The sequence below is a fragment of the Engystomops pustulosus genome, chromosome 5, assembly GCF_040894005.1.
Source record: "Engystomops pustulosus chromosome 5, aEngPut4.maternal, whole genome shotgun sequence".
NCBI classification, from domain to species: Eukaryota; Metazoa; Chordata; class Amphibia; order Anura; family Leptodactylidae; genus Engystomops; species Engystomops pustulosus.
Genome location: NC_092415.1, coordinates 214,141,446 through 214,162,239, shown reverse-complemented (window position 1 = coordinate 214,162,239; position 20,794 = coordinate 214,141,446). Strand labels below are relative to the sequence as shown.

Here is a 20,794-nt window from a genome sequence, read left to right as displayed (position 1 = left end):
GTACATCCAGGGCAGCCGTACATCCAGGGGCAGCCGTACATCCAGGGACAGCCGTATATCCAGGGACAGCTGTATATCCAGGGACAGCTGTATATCCAGGGACAGCTGTATATCCAGGGACAGCTATATATCCAGGGACAGCTACACATCCAGGGGCAGCTATATATCCAGGGGCAGCTGTATATCCAGGGACAGCTGTATATCCAGGGGCAGCTATATATCCAGGGGCAGCTATATATCCAGGGGCAGCTATATATCCAGGGGCAGCTATACATCCAGGGACAGCTGTATATCCAGGGACAGCTGTATATCCAGGGACAGCTGCCTCCTCCCCAGGTGGCTACACAACATACCGTACGGCCAGTTTAGGCGACTTAGAAGAAATTGTACAAAACTCAACAAATTTGAGGAAGAAGCCAATCCAGAAAAGAATGGCAGCACTGCGGTATTATCACTGCGGTATCATCATCGGCCTTACAGAGAGCCAGACACCTAGAAAGAGAAGACCTACCGAGAGAAGAAACCTCACCCCACAGATTTCACATAAAGACAATAGCAAATTCATTTTATCATTTCCAAACACTGGGACGTCCTGAAGATAAAACCCTCTATACACTGTTACCTAATAGACCCCCATAATATACACCAAGGCTTTAGGCTTCCAGATCGCGCCCTCCATTAGAGAGAGAGTGAAGAAAGCACCAAACACAAGGCTAAACCTAAAGGCTTCCATAGATGCGGGGACTGTATAGGCTGCAAGAAAACCTCCTCCCCAGAAAAACCGCTCAAGTCTCATCATCAAACAATGAAGTAACACACGACATAAATGCCCTGTAACAGCAGTGGAGTCATCTACCTAATTACCTGTACATGCAGAGAACAATAGATCGCAAGTACAATAGGACCTCTAAAGGGGAGAAACATCAGAGAAGGTCTAGAGACGCACTCCCTTCCCAAACCTTCCCAAACCGTCCACAATATGGACACCACACACCTGAGATTATGTGCAATACAAGCGACTACGAGAGATTGGCGAGGGGCAACTATGCTGCAAAAATGTCCACAGCACAATCCAAACACAATCCTACCTCGGGGTCTCAGCGCTGAACTGGAGATCTTTGGTTTCTTATAACAGACCTTTCCACAATAGATGGAGGGCACCGAGACGCAATCCACGATGGTCAGGCTGCATACCCGCCTCGTGTGGCCTTACGGTCCCCCCACCTAATCCACGATGGTCAGGCTGCATACCCGCGCTCGTGTGGCCTTACGGCCCCCCACCTAATCCACGATGGTCAGGCTGCATACCCGCCTCGTGTGGCCTTACGGTCCCCCCACCTAATCCACGATGGTCAGGCTGCATACCCGCCTCGTGTGGCCTTACGGTCCCCCCACCTAATCCACGATGGTCAGGCTGCATACCCGCCTCGTGTGGCCTTACGGTCCCCCACCTAATCCACGATGGTCAGGCTGCATACCCGCCTCGTGTGGCCTTACGGTCCCCCACCTAATCCACGATGGTCAGGCTGCATACCCGCCTCGTGTGGCCTTACGGTCCCCCCACCTATTCCACGATGGTCAGGCTGCATACCCGCCTCGTGTGGCCTTACGGTCCCCCACCTAATCCACAATGGTCAGGCTGCATACCCGCCTCGTGTGGCCTTGCGGTCCCCCACCTAAAACACGATGGTCAGGCTGCATACCCGCCTCGTGTGGCCTTACGGTCCCCCCACCTAAAACACGATGGTCAGGCTGCACACCCGCCTCGTGTGGCCTTACGGTCCCCCCACCTAAAACACGATGGTCAGGCTGCATACCCGCCTCGTGTGGCCTTACGGTCCCCCCACCTAAAACACGATGGTCAGGCTGCATACCCGCCTCGTGTGGCCTTATGGTCCCCCCACCTAATCCACGATGGTCAGGCTGCATACCCGCCTCGTGTGGCCTTACGGTCCCCCCACCTAATCCACGATGGTCAGGCTGCATACCCGCCTCGTGTGGCCTTACGGTCCCCCCACCTAATCCACGATGGTCAGGCTGCATACCCGCCTCGTGTGGCCTTACGGTCCCCCACCTAATCCATGATGGTCAGGCTGCATACCCGCCTCGTGTGGCCTTACGGTCCCCCACCTAAAACACGATGGTCAGGCTGCATACCCGCCTCGTGTGGCCTTACGGTCCCCCCACCTAATCCACGATGGTCAGGCTGCATACCCGCCTCGTGTGGCCTTACGGTCCCCCCACCTAAAACACGATGGTCAGGCTGCATACCCGCCTCGTGTGGCCTTACGGTCCCCCCACCTAATCCACGATGGTCAGGCTGCATACCCGCCTCGTGTGGCCTTACGGTCCCCCACCTAATCCACGATGGTCAGGCTGCATACCCGCCTCGTGTGGCCTTATGGCCCCCCCACCTAATCCACGATGGTCAGGCTGCATACCCGCCTCGTGTGGCCTTACGGCCCCCCCACCTAAAACACGATGGTCAGGCTGCATACCCGCCTCGTGTGGCCTTACGGTCCCCCACCTAATCCACGATGGTCAGGCTGCATACCCGCCTCGTGTGGCCTTACGGTCCCCCCACCTAGAACACGATGGTCAGGCTGCATACCCGCCTCGTGTGGCCTTACGGTCCCCCACCTAATCCACGCTGGTCAGGCTGCATACCCGCCTCGTGTGGCCTTACGGTCCCCCACCTAATCCACGATGGTCAGGCTGCATACCCGCCTCGTGTGGCCTTACGGCCCCCCCACCTAAGACACGATGGTCAGGCTGCATACCCGCCTCGTGTGGCCTTACGGTCCCCCCACCTAACCCACGATGGTCAGGCTGCATACCCGCCTCGTGTGGCCTTACGGTCCCCCCACCTGAAACACGATGGTCAGGCTGCATACCCGCCTCGTGTGGCCTTACGGTCCCCCACCTAATCCACGATGCTCAGGCTGCATACCCGCCTCGTGTGGCCTTACGGTCCCCCACCTAATCCACGATGGTCAGGCTGCATACCCGCCTCGTGTGGCCTTACGGTCCCCCACCTAATCCACGATGCTCAGGCTGCATACCCGCCTCGTGTGGCCTTACGGTCCCCCACCTAATCCACGATGGTCAGGCTGCATACCCGCCTCGTGTGGCCTTACGGTCCCCCACCTAAAACACGATGGTCAGGCTGCATACCCGCCTCGTGTGGCCTTACGGTCCCCCCACCTAATCCACGATGCTCAGGCTGCATACCCGCCTCGTGTGGCCTTACGGTCCCCCACCTAATCCACGATGGTCAGGCTGCATACCCGCCTCGTGTGGCCTTACGGTCCCCCACCTAATCCACGATGGTCAGGCTGCATACCCGCCTCGTGCTGGCCTTACGGTCCCCCACCTAATCCACGATGGTCAGGCTGCATACCCGCCTCGTGTGGCCTTACGGTCCCCCCACCTAATCCACGATGGTCAGGCTGCATACCCGCCTCGTGTGGCCTTACGGTCCCCCACCTAATCCACGATGCTCAGGCTGCATACCCGCCTCGTGTGGCCTTACGGTCCCCCACCTAATCCACGATGGTCAGGCTGCATACCCGCCTCGTGCTGGCCTTACGGTCCCCCACCTAATCCACGATGGTCAGGCTGCATACCCGCCTCGTGCTGGCCTTACGGTCCCCCACCTAATCCACGATGGTCAGGCTGCATACCCGCCTCGTGTGGCCTTACGGTCCCCCCACCTGAAACACATCTTGGACCCGAACCTCGAGGCTTTCTATGTTTAGGTGAAATAAAGAAATATACAAACCAGTCATCTATTTACCACAATAACTTCTACTTCTACGATCACACATGTTTCTGTAAATGATCCACACTGTATACCTTGTACCAATATGGACTCATCTACACAAATGGAACATCGTTATAGCAGATTCTTTAAACAATATATTGTATGAATTCCATTGTGAACACACGATATATATCGGTCTCCTCAGCTCATTAAGAGTTACTGTTTAAAGTTAGCTTCAAATACATTGTTTACACTTGTTTACACTTGTTTACGTAGATTACCAAGTGTCCTGTTATCTTATATTGTCTCCAAAACAAACATCTCAGCGTCCAAGAGAACATGAATATTCGCTGCATAATATAATTCACATAACAATTCTTTCTGACAGAGAGGTCACTAAAATCCGGTCCACAGTTTCCAGCCAAACAAACATTTTCCAGACTAAGGTGTCCGGGTCAGGTTTCCTAAAACGCCCTGAACACTTTTATATGAAGAGGAAGAGACAAGGAGGTCCATAAAGGCGACTGAGGAAAGAGCTGTTTGCTGTGAGACGCGTCTAGCCACAGTCACAGCTATAAATCATAGGATCGGGACCCATCTGACAACCAATCACAAGAAAGCACCAAGAACTCGAAACGCAAGAGATTTATAGCAGAACGTTCCGTGCTGTAAACTCCATTGCTTGGGGTGGACGCCCCCCGCTGTGTGCAGCGATCATCCACCTGATGCAAGACGACTGACCGGGACTGCAAAAGGAGAAGACGGAGCTAAAGCTTTGCTGCTGGACCCAGGACTCGCGCCAGAATACCTACCTTGGAGCGCCATTGCGCAGCACACGCGGCGGTGGAGACTCAGTGCACCCAGCCCACACGGCCTTCCATCACTCTCCATTACCAAGAAACTCTGTCTAATATGAAAACCAGAAGCGTCTAACCGTGAGTGTATGACTGCAGCCATGTAAGATTACCGGCCATCTATACCGGGCCGAGCCGATGTGTAGCCGTACACTGCAGATATAGGGCCCTCCCGGATACCTACCTCTCATCCGAACTCTCAACCCCTCAGAGATATCACCTTTTCCTCTCTATTTTGCAACGTTTAGTACATTTTTGACATTTCTCTAAAGCGCTTTATATATATATTTTATTTTTTTAGCTACTTGTCTTTTTGTTACAAAGTCTGTAGGTCTGATCTTTATATCTGTAGGTTTTTGGATGTATAATTAAATATTAATTTATTTAAGAAATCCGGAGCCTTCCTTATTAGTGCCCGCCCACACTTATACTTTATGCAATAGCTTGGACCTTTTCCCATTGGGTGTTTTAGGGTTAAGGTGGCAGCACATAAGGACGGAGAGATAAATCTGATAAGTGCCACTAAATCGCTCATTCTTAGAGAAACAATCAGACAGAGACAGAAAGTGAGAGACAGAGACAGTCAGAAACAATCAGACAGAGATACTCAGAGACATAGAAAACCAGAGTCATAAATAATCAGCAACAGAGAAAGTCAAAGACAGAGATAATCAGAGACCGTCAATGACAAAGACGTTTAGAGACAGAGGGTCAGAGACAGTTGGAAACAGAGGCAGACACAATCAGAGACAGAGACCCCCCATTACTGTATATGATATAAGATGTAGATGTGGGGGGGCGGTGGCCACTTACCGGGGGGCAGTAACATCCGGGGACACATGTGGGTAAGTCCTGACATTCTTCTGCTCTGTACATGGAGGAACAGAGACCCTCGCAGGGAGATCCGCAGCTCCGGAACATGAATGGAGGGAGACAGCTGGACTCTAGAACACAGGAGAGATCGGGTCAGCGCCGGCTCCGGCCCAGAACATTATAATATAACGATAGGACGGTTCTCACCAGAACACAGCGACGTGTTACACGGCCGAACCTCCGTCCTCAGCTTCTCACAGGATTCCTCATCAAACACAGGCCTCAGGGGCTCCCGATACCGATACTGGAGTAATGAGTGACAGGAGCAGCCGGACCACGGACTCCAGGACCCCCAGGAGCAGATCCCTGCCACCGAGAAAGAGCAAATCATACAGGGGGACACGGAGGGAGACCACGCAGTGTATGTACCACACGAGTAGGACAGAGGCGCCGCCAGCGCACCACACGTGTACGACAGAGGCGCCGCCACCACGCGTGTACGACAGAGGCGCCGCCACCACGCGTGTACGACAGAGGCGCCGCCACCACGCGTGTACGACAGAGGCGCCGCCACCACGCGTGTACGACAGAGGCGCCGCCACCACGCGTGTACGACAGAGGCGCCGCCACCACGCGTGTACGACAGAGGCGCCGCCACCACGCGTGTACGACAGAGGCGCCGCCACCACGCGTGTACGACAGAGGCGCCGCCACCACGCGTGTACGACAGAGGCGCCGCCACCACGCGTGTACGACAGAGGCGCCGCACCACGCGTGTACGACAGAGGCGCCGCACCACACCACACGTGTACGACAGAGGCGCCGCCACCACACGTGTACGACAGAGGCGCCGCCACCACACGTGTACGACAGAGGCGCCGCCACCACACGTGTACGACAGAGGCGCCGCACGTGTACGACAGAGGCGCCGCACCACACGTGTACGACAGAGGCGCCGCACCACACGTGTACGACAGAGGCGCCGCACCACACGTGTACGACAGAGGCGCCGCACCACACGTGTACGACAGAGGCGCCGCACCACACGTGTACGACAGAGGCGCCGCACCACACGTGTACGACAGAGGCGCCGCACCACACGTGTACGACAGAGGCGCCGCACCACACGTGTACGACAGAGGCGCCGCACCACACGTGTACGACAGAGGCGCCGCACCACAAGTGTACGACAGAGGCGCCGCACCACACGTGTACGACAGAGGCGCCGCACCACAAGTGTACGACAGAGGCGCCGCACCACAAGTGTACGACAGAGGCGCCGCACCACACGTGTACGACAGAGGCGCCGCACCACACGTGTACGACAGAGGCGCCGCACCACACGTGTACGACAGAGGCGCCGCACCACACGTGTACGACAGAGGCGCCGCACCACACGTGTACGACAGAGGCGCCGCACCACACGTGTACGACAGAGGCGCCGCACCACACGTGTACGACAGAGGCGCCGCACCACACGTGTACGACAGAGGCGCCGCACCACACGTGTACGACAGAGGCGCCGCACCACACGTGTACGACAGAGGCACCGCACCACACGTGTACGACAGAGGCATCATTGATGCACACGCGTGTACAACCAGTTAATTTACACGTATGATTGATGACGCACCTCATACCAAGCTTTATTTTAACTGATGAAGAGCCCGGTCCGGGCTTGAAAACGCGTCTTTTTAAAGCCTTCTGGAATAAATACCATACGATTTTAAAGCAACCTTCCTCACTACGAGTTATTGGCGCTTTTATTACCCTGGAACATCCTATCCAACCACTGCATCCCTTTCATGAAGACAACCCGTCCAAATGACAACCAGGTGAGCTGCCTAATACAACTCTGGATATAACCTCAAACGCTTCTCTCGTGTTGTACCGGCTGTACAACCACAATAGGTGAGCATAATTCCATTTCTAATACAACTCATCGCAACTATTTAAACCAGATTCACACATGTGGCGCTTCCATTGTGTCTTCTATTTCTTTCTTTGATCTATTGTGATGACGCACCTTGGCACGGCTGCAGGTAACACGCCTCGGTCTGCACTTGCTCTCTGGTGTCACATTCCTTGTCTGGTCTCGTTGTGCAGTTACAGCGCCAGGTCCGACTGCGGAGCCCGATACCACAAGTCCGGGAGCAGAGGGTCCAGTCCGTCCAAGCACAGAGGTCACTACCTGCAGAAGGGGGACATCGGACATGTCCACTAATGCTCTGCCCAGGATCTACCCATCCACCAGAAATCTATGATCCACCCAACCCCCCAATCCCTACAATCCACCAGATCTCTAAGAGCCCTACAATCCCCCTGATCCCTACAGCCAATGTCTTATCCCTGTCATGTACATGATCCTCGGGGGACGTCTCACCTTCGCAGGGTTTGTTGGTACAGTCCCGCCTCTCTGTGTCCAGCCCCTCGCAGTCTGATCCATTGTTCCGGGGGGGAGGGTTGATACAGGCCCGACTTCGAATCTGAACACTGGATCCACAAGTGACCGGACATTCAGACCACGACGACCACGGAGTCCAATTACCATTAACTAGAAGAAGCAGCAGGAGTCATACGTTACAGACCCCTCCGGTGAGTGCGGGGGGGGGGGGGGGGGTCGGGGCCGGTCCGTCTGATCCATAGTGGCCCAATATACAAGTGTATACAATACATTAAGAGTATGTGCGCTATGAAGGTCCGTTAGGGGAAAACTGACAGCAGGAGGTGCAGTGATTGGCTAAAAGGGTCCCAAAAATTGAACGGGCCTTTTCTGTTATTTGGATTCCATGGGGGAAGTTCATAGGGTATATGGGGGGGGGGCGTGGCTATGATACGACGAGAAATTGTCAGTGTGAGGCCATTCCCCAGCTATGAAATGGGACCACAAGGACATTAATCTGTGGATGCGTCTCATTATGGCACCTAGGACGGCGCAGTCCTTTCGGGGATCCCCAGGGGGGGGCGGCCAGGGGACGTTGTTGGCAGTAAAATTAATGTGTTTGCAAGTTCAGGCGCAACTGCAGATTGTAGACATGAGTGTTCGGGGTGTAATGACTCCGGTGAGGGGCAGCGGATCCTCCTATATCTTATGGACTATCCATACATGAAGGTGGTGCGTTTGTTGGGAGGGGTTTTTAAGAGGGGTCCGGGATGGGAGAGGGAGAGCCGCAGAATTTGGTTTCCCGCTTTGGCACACCTGGAGGTTGTTGAAGAATAAGTTGGGTCAGTAAGTTGTGTTACGTCGTTTCCGTTTGCCCCTATTCCAGGGCCGTGCGTTTCCCCTCTGGGGGTGGTCCCTAAGAAAGAGCCAAATAAATATCGACCCATCGATCACGTATCTTACACGCCGTGGCATTACGGACGGCATGGCTGACAAGTTGTGTTCCGGGTCTTACACGCCGTGGCATTACGGATGGCGTGGCTGACAGGTTGTGTTCTGGGTCTTACACGCCGTGGCATTACGGACGGCATGGCTGACAAGTTGTGTTCCGGGTCTTACACGCTGTGGCATTACGGACGGCGTGGCTGACAAGTTGTGTTCCGGGTCTTACACGCTGTGGCATTACGGACGGCATGGCTGACAGGTTGTGTTCCGGGTCTTACACGCTGTGGCATTACGGACGGCATGGCTGACAGGTTGTGTTCCGGGTCTTACACGCCGTGGCATTACGGACGGCGTGGCTGACAAGTTGTGTTCCGGGTCTTACACGCCTTGGCATTACGGACGGCATGGCTGACAGGTTGTGTTCCGGGTCTTACACGCTTTGGCATTACGGACGGCATGGCTGACAAGTTGTGTTCCGGGTCTTACACGCCTTGGCATTACGGATGGCGTGGCTGACAAGTTGTGTTCCGGGTCTTACACGCCGTGGCATTACGGACGGCATGGCTGACAGGTTGTGTTCCGGGTCTTACACGCTGTGGCATTACGGATGGCGTGGCTGACAGGTTGTGTTCCGGGTCTTACACGCTGTGGCATTACGGACGGCGTGGCTGACAGGTTGTGTTCTGGGTCTTACACGCTGTGGCATTACGGATGGCGTGGCTGACAGGTTGTGTTCCGGGTCTTACACGCTGTGGCATTACGGATGGCGTGGCTGACAGGTTGTGTTCTGGGTCTTACACGCTGTGGCATTACGGACGGCATGGCTGACAAGTTGTGTTCCGGGTCTTACACGCCGTGGCATTACGGACGGCGTGGCTGACAAGTTGTGTTCCGGGTCTTACACGCCGTGGCATTACGGACGGCGTGGCTGACAAGTTGTGTTCCGGGTCTTACACGCCTTTTGATGTGGCGTTAAGGTGGGTGTGTAGGTATTGGAGGGGACGGCTGATGGGCTTTTTATTTGCTGCCTGCTCATCCAGACAGTTTTTGTTTTTTTGGGATGTAAATGGGAGGGTCAGTATTTTGTCGGCTTGTGTCTACCAATAGGCTGTTAGATCTCCTGTTTGGTTCGTTTGTAGAGTGGGAGGTCCATAGAGAGGCCCAGGTCGACTCTGCTCTACACTAGATGGTTTTTTGTTGGCGGGTCTGCCAGGGGCGTGGTATATGCAGTGTAATTGCAGGAGACGGGTGGCGGGGTTGTTTGGCTTTCCGTTGGCCCATGAAAAAACTGAGGGGTGATTATAGGGGGGGGGGGTCTGTTTATAGTTATTATGGGGGCCTGTACTGTACATGGTTATTACAGGGGGGCTGTACATTGTGATTATATGGGGTCTGTGCTGTATATAGTCACTACAGGGGGGCTGTATAGAGTCACTACAGGGGGGCTGTATAGAGTCACTACAGGGGGGCTGTATAGAGTCATTACAGGGGGGCTGTATAGAGTCATTACAGGGGGGCTGTATAGAGTCATTACAGGGGGGCTGTATATAGCCAAGACCATTCTGCACATAAAGGGCTGTTACTGCTCGGCCCGAGTCTGCGCCACATTTATTACTGACATGCGCCACAGCTCTGACACATGAACAAAGTGCACCAAAAAAAATGTGCCCACTTCGGGAGCAGTGCAGGAGGGGGGGGGGGGCATAATAGAGACCGGCCCCAGGGTTCAGTGTCTGCCGCCCCCGCACATAGTACAGACCGCTCTGGCTTTAATACATGTGGCCCTTTGGCTGAGTTTGTTGTTCTCTCTCCGGGTAACTCGCATTAAATCTCTGATCTGGTGTTAATTAGCATGGATGATATTGTGGGCGTGCACATAGAGATTTAGGAGGAGCCAGACCCCTCCCCTGAGCTTCCAGGTAGAAATATCACAATACAATGTAATGTGCAGTCCTTACCCCGGCACTCGATGTCCTGGCAGTAATTGCCCTCTGGGGTGCAGATGCTGGAGGGGATAAGAGGCAGATGATGAGTGACACAGACTGGGGTCACCCCTGGGGGGCAGATACTACACTGCGGATACTGACCACTGCTGACACTCGCCCTCCAGCCACACGTCTCCCACCCTCAGGTCTGAGCCATTGTGAGGGCACAGCGAGGGGCACATCTCCAGGAGACACGGGCGAGACTGCTGCTCCGGAGCCGGGCAATGACTCCACAATGACGCCGGGATGGGAGATCTGAGGACAAGAACAAGGAAATGACACCAGGACAGGGAGAAGATGCTGCAGCAATGCTGAGGAGACTGCACATAGCACAGACTGCACAGGAGGGAGGAGACTGCACATAGCACAGACTGCACAGGAGGGAGGAGACTGCACATAGCACAGACTGCACAGGAGGGAGGAGACTGCACATAGCACAGACTGCACAGGAGGGAGGAGACTGCACATAGCACAGACTGCACAGGAGGGAGGAGACTGCACATAGCACAGACTGCACAGGAGGGAGGAGACTGCACATAGTACAGACTGCACAGGAGGGAGGAGACTGCACATAGTACAGACTGCACAGGAGGGAGGAGACTGCACATAGTACAGACTGCACAGGAGGGAGGAGACTGCACATAGTACAGACTGCACAGGAGGGAGGACACTGCACATAGTACAGACTGCACAGGAGGGAGGACACTGCACATAGTACAGACTGCACAGGAGGGAGGACACTGCACATAGTACAGACTGCACAGGAGGGAGGACACTGCACATAGTACAGACTGCACAGGAGGGAGGACACAGCACACAGCACAGACTGCACAGGAGGGAGGACACTGCACATAGTACAGACAGCACAGGAGGGAGGACACTGCACACAGCACAGACTGCACAGGAGGGAGGACACTGCACACAGCACAGACTGCACAGGAGGGAGGACACTGCACACAGCACAGACTGCACAGGAGGGAGGACACTGCACACAGCACAGACTGCACAGGAGGGAGGACACTGCACACAGCACAGACTGCACAGGAGGGAGGACACTGCACACAGCACAGACTGCACAGGAGGGAGGACACTGCACACAGCACAGACTGCACAGGAGGGAGGACACTGCACACAGCACAGACTGCACAGGAGGGAGGACACTGCACACAGCGCAGACTGCACAGGAGGGAGGACACTGCACACAGCACAGGAGGGAGGACACTGCACACAGCACAGACTGCACAGGAGGGAGGACACTGCACACAGTACAGACTGCACAGGAGGGAGGACACTGCACACAGTACAGACTGCACAGGAGGGAAGACACTGCACATAGTACAGACTGCACAGGAGGGAAGACACTGCACATAGTACAGACTGCACAGGAGGGAAGACACTGCACATAGTACAGACTGCACAGGAGGGAAGACACTGCACATAGTACAGACTGCACAGGAGGGAAGACACTGCACATAGTACAGACTGCACAGGAGGGAAGACACTGCACATAGTACAGACTGCACAGGAGGGAAGACACTGCACATAGTACAGACTGCACAGGAGGGAGGACGCTGCACATAGTACAGACTGCACAGGAGGGAGGACACTGCACATAGTACAGACTGCACAGGAGGTAGGACGCTGCACATAGTACAGACTGCACAGGAGGGAGGACACTGCACATAGTACAGACTGCACAGGAGGGAGGACACTGCACATAGTACAGACTGCACAGGAGGGAGGACACTGCACATAGTACAGACTGCACATGAGAGAGGACACTGCACATAGTACAGACTGCACAGGGGGGAGGACACTGCACATAGTACAGACTGCACAGGAGGGAGGACACTGCACATATTACAGACTGCACAGGAGGGAGGACACTGCACATAGTACAGACTGCACAGGAGGGAGGGCACTGCACATAGTACAGACTGCACAGGAGAGAGGACACTGCACATAGTACAGACTGCACAGGAGGGAGGACACTGCACATAGTACAGACTGCACAGGAGGAGGACACTGCACATAGTACAGACTGCACAGGAGGGAGGACACTGCACATAGCACCGACTGCACAGGAGGGAGGGCGCTGCACATAGCACCGACTGCACAGGAGGGAGGACACTGCACATAGTACAGACTGCACAGGAGGGAGGACACTGCACATAGTACAGACTGCACAGGAGGGAGGACACTGCACATAGTACAGACTGCACAGGAGGGAGGACACTGCATATAGTACATCACCGGTGACTGGCCCCTGCGACCTGCACCTGTGACCCGGATCTGTGACCAGACGGGCACAGACGCTTTATTACTGAGAGTCACCTGAATCGCACGTGGAGGCCACTGCCGCAGGTGGAGGAGCACGGGGACCATGTGGACCACTGACTCCATGCACAGTCCTGGGGGCCACAGGACTCCTGGCTGCAGCGCAGTCGCCCCTCCGCGCAGGTGCAGTTGTTGCAGTTGTCCGTCAGGGCACTCCGGGGGGTCCAGCTCCGGCCCTGGAGGTCCGTGCACTCACACTGAGGGATGGGGACACAGAGTCCGTCCTGCTCCAGGGACCCTGACAACAAGACAAGGAGGTAAGTGTCTCCCCGACCAACTACCTACTGCCCAGGGGGCGCAGATGACTTACCTGAGGGGCAGCGACACCCCGGCTCACACGTCTCCCCATCCAGACACACGATCCCCTGCTGAAGATCCGCGCATCGCCGGGGGCAAAGATTGGCGCAAGCCGTCTGCTGCATCCCTGGGGGGCAAGTGTCCGCTGCATGGAGAGACCACAGGAGGGAGGTGAAATCTCTGACCCCGGGGCAACAAGGGGCAAGTTCTCTGCACTTACCACAAGGCCTCGGGTTGCAGATCCGCACTTGGTACTTCTCCCCACTGCAGTCCTTTCCTCCATTTTTTGGTGGGGGGCTGGTGCAGGTCCTGCTCCTCACAGACCTCCCTCCCCCACAGGAGCGGTCACACCAGGACCACGGAGTCCACTTGGACCAAGCGCCATTTACTGGAAAGATGGTGAGAAAGATATTCATGTACCTACCAGACAACCACCTACCTCACTGCCCCCCCCCACACACAATCACCAGCACTAATGTCCCATCACTGCCCCCCCCACACACAATCACCAGCACTAATGTCCCATCACTACCCCCCCACACACACACACAATCACCAGCATTAATGTCCCATCACCACCCCCCCCCACAATCACCAGCACTAATGTTCCATCACTACCCCCCCACACACACACAATCACCAGCACTAATGTCCCATCACTACCCCCCCCACACACACACACAATCACCAGCACTAATGTCCCATCACTGCCCCCCCCACACACAATCACCAGCACTAATGTCCCATCACTACCCCCCCACACACACACACAATCACCAGCATTAATGTCCCATCACCCCCCCCCCCACACAATCACCAGCACTAATGTTCCATCACTACCCCCCCACACACACACAATCACCAGCACTAATGTCCCATCACTGCCCCCCCCACACACAATCACCAGCACTAATGTCCCATCACTACCCCCCCACACACACACACAATCACCAGCATTAATGTCCCATCACCACCCCCCCACACAATCACCAGCACTAATGTTCCATCACTACCCTCCCACACACACACAATCACCAGCACTAATGTCCCATCACCACCCCCCCACACAATCACCAGCACTAATGTTCCATCACTACCCCTCCCCCCCCCACACACACACACAATCACCAGCACTAATGTTCCATCACTACCCCCCCCCACACACAATCACCAGCACTAATGTCCCATCACCACCCCCCTACACAATCACCAGCACTAATGTTCCATCACTACCCCCCCCCACACACACACACAATCACTAGCACTAATGTCCCATCACTGCCCCCCCCCCACACACACACACAATCACCAGCACTAATCTCTCCGGCACAGGTGCATTACCCTGACACGCCTGCAGGTTACAGAAGCGCCGCTCCAGGTTTCCGCTCAGGATGTCCTCACACCAGGAGCCTCTGTCACCGGGAGGGTTGTATGTTCGGAGACGTCGCTGGTGCCCAACACCACAAGAGCGGGAACACTCGCTCCACTCCGACCACGGGTTCCACGTACAGTTCCTGTCCTTGCATTCATCCGAGGAACATGGAGGAAAGTCCGGACCTGATAAAGGGGAGGATAGAAGCTTTAACCTCCAGGCCGCGCGCCCAGCAGAGGCCGCCACCTCCAGGCCGCGCGCCTTATCTTTTAACCATGTAGCTTTGTGCCTAGTGGAGGGGGGGGGGCAGCATTTACCCCTTGAGTGCGGCTGAAGCATGCGAGGTGGGTACTTACCTGTACACTGGGGCAGGTTACACTCCGCCTCCTGAAATGACTCTGCTGTACAATTCTTTCTCGGGGGGCAGAAGCGGGAGCGAGTCTTGACTGCAGGATGCAGGACATCGGAGCAGCTCCTAGAACATGGTGTCCACTGTGACCAGGAGCTGAGCCCGTCCTCCACACCTGCTGCGGGTCACAAGAGAGAGCAACTGCAGTGCAAAGTATGTGGGCCGAACAGACGTACATCAGAGTTGTGTCCTAACGAAGGATCTTATAACCAGGGCTACGTCATGTGATCAGTGGTCATGTGATATGTGGTCATGTGATCAGTGGTCATGTGATCAGTGGTCATGTGATATATGGTCATGTGATCTGTGGTCATGTGCTATGTCATGTAATCATACCTTCCAACATTTGTGGAAGGGAAAGAGAGACAAAATGGCGGCATGTGTAATCACTAAGCCACACCCCCAATCAATCCCTGGCCATGCCCCAAATTTAAATTGATAAAAAAAATCATCTTCTCAATAATAAATTTTTTTAATTGAACCTAGGACCTCTAGAGTCCATGTGACATAATGACACAGCACCTCTATCCACCGAGCTATGAGCTTAAGGATTATCTAGCTGTGGATTTTTGTTAACTAAGAGCTGTTACCTGTTACTGTTACACTGACGGACTTAATGCACTCCATAATAATACAAATAATACAATTTATAATAAAATTAAATAGTCTCAATAATTACAATAATAATCTCTGAGAAGATCCCTTTCTATATATCAGTGCATGGTGTGTACAGCTCTTAGTTACAGCTCTCAGATGATCACTGTGCTCATAGCTCAGTGGATAGAGGCTGTGTCTCTATGGTAGAGGGTCTGGGGTTCGAATCCCGGGCTGGGCAAACATTTATTTAATTGAACTTTGTGTCTGGGGAAGCCCTGGAGACCATAAATGGACAGATGGTGATCTCTCCCTGATGACGTGGTCCCTGCTCTCCACTAACCCGACACTTCTCTCTAAAGGACTCCCTGCCCGATGTCTGTAGAAGCCATTCAGTTCTATGAGTTCTGGCTTTGAAAGTATTTACTATGCGGGACACAGAACCGGGACAACCCCAGCAAGTGCGGGACCTGGAGGGAATATCCGTGACAATCTACCAGCTGTCTGTGACACGGGGCAGAGGTAAGAAAAAAACGGGACTGTCCCGGCCAAACCAGGGACAGTTGGGAGCTATGTGTGGTCATGTGATTAGTGGCCAGACGTTTCGAGGTTACCTGTGGGCTCCGTGGTCATCTCCATGGTGGGTTCTGTCACATCTGGAGGATACAACAAGAGACATGTGATATATTGGAGTATCAGGCAGGTGAGCCATGATCAGGGGTGTGGGTACTCACCTCCACACACAGGTGTCTGACAGAACTTTATGTCTACTTCGGGCCCCTCACAATCTCTGCCGTCATTGGCTGGTGCAGGTTTGGTGCAGAAACGAGATCGCGTCATGTTACCGAGGCCTCCGCAGGTCACTGAGCAGGGGCCCCAGGGGGTCCACGGGGTGAAGCCCCCATCCACAGGACAGGCCGCCAATGTGCAGTTCATGTGGCCCCTCACACACGTGCTGCTCAATATGAGAGGAAAGGGTTACAACACCAATAGTCACTTAGCCACACCTTTACCCCCCAAATATGCAGAACCCCCAATATGTCTGAAAGAACAGATAAGAGATTGAAAAAGAAGATAAGAGATTGAGATCCAATGGCCCAAGCTCAGTGCCGGGGATGTAATGTCCCACTGGATCTGTACTGATTATTGCAGACCCAGTTATTGCCCTGTGCTGCCCCCTGCTGCCTGAGTGGGAACATCACAGCATTATATGTCAGTCTGTGCTGTACAGGGTTAATGAGTTTGTTATTGTTTTATTGAATTTGTATCGTCCTGCTGAGGTGATTGGTCGGCACCACCAGAATCTCTGGCAGTGAGATCTGCAGGGATCTGTGTGTAATGTCCTAGGACTTGTCTTCTACATAGAGACTGCATTGCTGCCCATGCAGCAGAGCCCACTGGGCTCCTCTCATTCCCACCACGCTGAAGCACTGTCCCAGGCAGTAGGTATGATAGGATGATGGTTGTCATCACTAGAATCTCTTCACCACAGCCATGGACTCTGCTTGGGCTCGTCTGCAGGAAGGATTGTTGTCACCTGTTACCTGCTGCTGTGCGGAGCGTGTCTACCATTAAGGAGACTGTAAATTATGCAAAGATTCCCTTTGTCCAGTGTGATCCCTGGCTGCTGCCGCTAACATCACGAGCCTCCCCCCTTCACCATCTGCCTGTGGATCTATCGCTACATACACCGGGAACCTTTCCCCTCTTCTTACATCCCCTCGCTACCTGTGACCCAACCAGTGGTGGGCCACCCTACAAAGCAGCCACTCAGCTACCAGCGGTGCAAAAAATAAAGCAATTAAATGATCCTGGCAACTTTGTGGTGACAAAATGGCACAAAAAACATTTAGTTTTTAATAAAAAATTCATGAAAGGTGAAAATAAATTCAAATAATATCTCACCATGAGCTGCAGCCAATGCGAATCTCCGCTCCAGATGGCAGCTCGTCTCCAGGCCGCAGCTCGTCTCCCGGTTGCAGCGCGTCTCCCGGTTGCCTCTGCTCATCAGGAGGTAGATGGCTCCTCAGTCCATGGAGGACCTCCTCGGTGACCAGACACGGGCAGTCCTAGCACAGGAGGTAATGTCAGAGCAGGTCCATTCCTCTGCTTGCTGTCAGTGTAGGGTCTCTACTTCCAGTCCTCCCCATCCTGGGCATGTGACATAACTCTGGTTATAAGTCATCACCACTAGGATAGGTCATCAGACTGTAGATGTTTTCATTCACTGACAGCGAGCAGAGTTCTCACAAGGCGTTGATATACAATAGTGGTAGGAGCCCACGGGATATCTAACCGTGATACAGGAGCCGTTGTGGAAGTAGGTGCCCAGCGGGCAGTGGCATCCCTCCACACAGTCATCCACATAACATTCCACCTGCCGGGTCAGGTGCGCACAACTGTATGGACAGCTGTCATTCCTCCCACACTCTCGGTAGAGACGGTCCACAGGACATCCGATATCTGGAGAAGAGACACCAATGTCATGTAAACAACTCCACTACACCTGACAACATCAAGGAAGGAATCGGGGAAGGACAGAGGGAACTTGTGCTCCTTCCCCAGGACAGGAACATTAATCCACTCAAGGCAGAGGGGGATCTCACATTGACCGTCTCAACCCTCCAGGAAGAGACAGTCTCAGAGACATTGTCATAAAGGCTCCCTAAACCAGTGCTGGGGCTCCTCATGAAGTACATCTATCATAGCCGGTCATAGATGAAAACTTTCAGAAGGTTACATCTCATTGCTCCCTCACCGATGGTAAACCTGATCTACCTACAGTTTGGGCAGAAGTGTCCACCATACGTCACCTAGACAGGCTTGGTTATTACACATTCGGCTCTGAATGGCTTTTCCTTCACATTCCTGCTGCTGACATTCCCGTACTCGGATCTGCTCTCCTCCCCCACACGTCATACTGCATAGAGACCATGAGGACCACTCACTCCATGAATTCAGATCTGTAAGAACCGAACACAACAGTGACCCAAAAAGACAACGACAAACCGAACACAACTAGTGTGAACTATTCAAAACCATGGGAAGACCCTGAATCCTTACCATGAAGCCGGAGATGATCTATGTTATCTAGGAACTATATTTACCTGGACACGTGGGGCCCCTACAAGGTCTTCTTTGCTCTTGATCCCCCAAACAGTCATGTCCGCCTTTCTGGGGTACAGGATTGTCACACAGTCTTGAGCGAGTCTGGACACCTTCTCCACAGCTGATGGAACATGAGGACCAGGAGCTCCACATTCCCCAGCCCCCATCCAGACGACACTGGGGATCAGTTGTACAGAGGAGGAGGCCACCGGAGCAGGTGCTGAAAGAAGACACAAAGATCAACCTTGAGGTATATGGTCTCCATCTGACACCGAGAAATCAGCTTAGTGAGATTAAGTATATCCAAAGGTTTTTATTGAAAAACGGCATCAACCTTTTTCAGAATATAAACTAATAAAATAGGAAAACATAATATGCAAGATAAAATAAGAAATTAAAAGCAAATGCAACATGCCTCTTCAGAGAACCAAGCTCCACATCTCTCCAGAGAACCAAGCTCCACACCCCTCCCCAGAGAACCAACCACTACACATCCCTAGAGAACCAAGCTCCACACCTCTCCAGAGAACCAACCACTACACGTCCCTAGAGAACCAAGCTCCAAACCTCTCCAGAGAACCAACCACTACACGTCCCTAGAGAACCAAGCTCCAAACCTCTCCAGAGAACCAAGCTCCACACCTCTCCAGAGAACCAAGCTCCACACCTTGCAAGAGAACCAAGCTCCACACCTCTCAAGAGAACCAAGCTCCACACCTCTCCAGAGAACCAAGCTCCACACCTCTCCAGAGAACCAAGCTCCATACCTCTCCCAGAGAACCAACCACTACATGTCCCTAGAGAACCAAGCTCCACACCTCTCCAGAGAACCAACCACTACACGTCCCTAGAGAACCAAGCTCCACACCTCTCCAGAGAATCAAGCTCCACACCTTGCAAGAGAACCAAGCTCCACACCTTTCAAAAAAAACCAAGCTCCACATCTGCCCAGAGAACCAAGCTCCACATCTCCCCAGAGAACCAAGCTCCACATCTCCGCAGAGAACCAAGCTCCACGCCTCTCCAGAGAACCAAGCTCCGCACCTCTCCAGAGAACCAAGCTCCACACCTCTCCAGAGAACCAAGCTCCACACCTCTCCAGAGAACCAAGCTCCACGCCTCTCAAGAGAACCAAGCTCCACATCTGCCCAGGGAACCAAGCTCCACATCTACCCAGAGAACCAAGCTCCACATCTCCCCAGAAAACCAAGTTCCACACCTTTCCAGAGAACCAACCACTACACATCTCTCCAGAGAACCAAGCTCCACATCTCTCCAGAGAACCAAGCTCCACACCTCTCCCCAGAGAACCAACCGCTACACGTCCCTAGAGAACCAAGCTCCACACCTCTCCAGAGAACCAAGCTCCACACCTCTCCAGAGAACCAAGCTCCACACCTTGCAAGAGAACCAAGCTCCACACCTTGCAAGAGAACCAAGCTCCACACCTCTCAAGAGAACCAAGCTCCACATCTCCCCAGAGAACCAAGCTCCACATCTCCCCAGAGAACCAAGCTCCACGCCTCTCCAGAGAACCAAGCTCCGCACCTCTCCAGAGAACCAAGCTCCACACCTTGCAAGAGAACCAAGCTCCACACCTCTCAAGAGAACCAAGCTCCACATCTCCCCAGAGAACCAAGCTCCACATCTCCCCAGAGAACCAAGCTCCACATCTCCCCAGAGAACCAAGCTCCACATCTCCCCAGAGAACCAAGCTCCACGCCTCTCCAGAGAACCAAGCTCCACACCGCTCCAGAGAACCAAGCTCCACACCTCTCCAGAGAACCAAGCTCCACATCTCCCCAGAGAACCAAGCTCCACATCTCCCCAGAGAACCAAGCTCCACGCCTCTCCAGAGAACCAAGCTCCGCACCTCTCCAGAGAACCAAGCTCCACACCTCTCCAGAGAACCGAGCTCCACACCTCTCCAGAGA

General features: G+C 53.9%; 1 protein-coding gene across 5 annotated transcripts in view; it reads right to left on the bottom strand.

Annotated features, from left to right (window-relative positions):
• The window catches only part of LOC140133894 (SCO-spondin-like), a 235,870-nt gene that overhangs the window by 34,816 nt on the left and 180,260 nt on the right, over window positions 1-20,794 (bottom strand). For 4 of the 5 annotated variants that reach the window (XM_072154576.1, XM_072154577.1, XM_072154580.1 and 1 more), the window contains exons 80-96: window positions 18,860-19,080; window positions 18,566-18,715; window positions 18,049-18,215; window positions 17,658-17,821; window positions 16,487-16,707; window positions 16,367-16,408; window positions 15,106-15,276; window positions 14,719-14,934; window positions 13,598-13,765; window positions 13,391-13,522; window positions 13,078-13,318; window positions 10,846-10,998; window positions 10,717-10,763; window positions 7,814-7,984; window positions 7,457-7,621; window positions 5,638-5,796; window positions 5,431-5,561 (exon numbers count right to left, since the gene is read on the bottom strand). In XM_072154576.1, the coding sequence (XP_072010677.1) occupies window positions 5,431-5,561; window positions 5,638-5,796; window positions 7,457-7,621; window positions 7,814-7,984; window positions 10,717-10,763; window positions 10,846-10,998; window positions 13,078-13,318; window positions 13,391-13,522; window positions 13,598-13,765; window positions 14,719-14,934; window positions 15,106-15,276; window positions 16,367-16,408; window positions 16,487-16,707; window positions 17,658-17,821; window positions 18,049-18,215; window positions 18,566-18,715; window positions 18,860-19,080 (2,719 nt within the window). The remainder of the gene's footprint in view (window positions 1-5,430; window positions 5,562-5,637; window positions 5,797-7,456; window positions 7,622-7,813; window positions 7,985-10,716; window positions 10,764-10,845; window positions 10,999-13,077; window positions 13,319-13,390; window positions 13,523-13,597; window positions 13,766-14,718; window positions 14,935-15,105; window positions 15,277-16,366; window positions 16,409-16,486; window positions 16,708-17,657; window positions 17,822-18,048; window positions 18,216-18,565; window positions 18,716-18,859; window positions 19,081-20,794) is intronic. The other variant, XM_072154579.1, reaches the window with a different exon arrangement.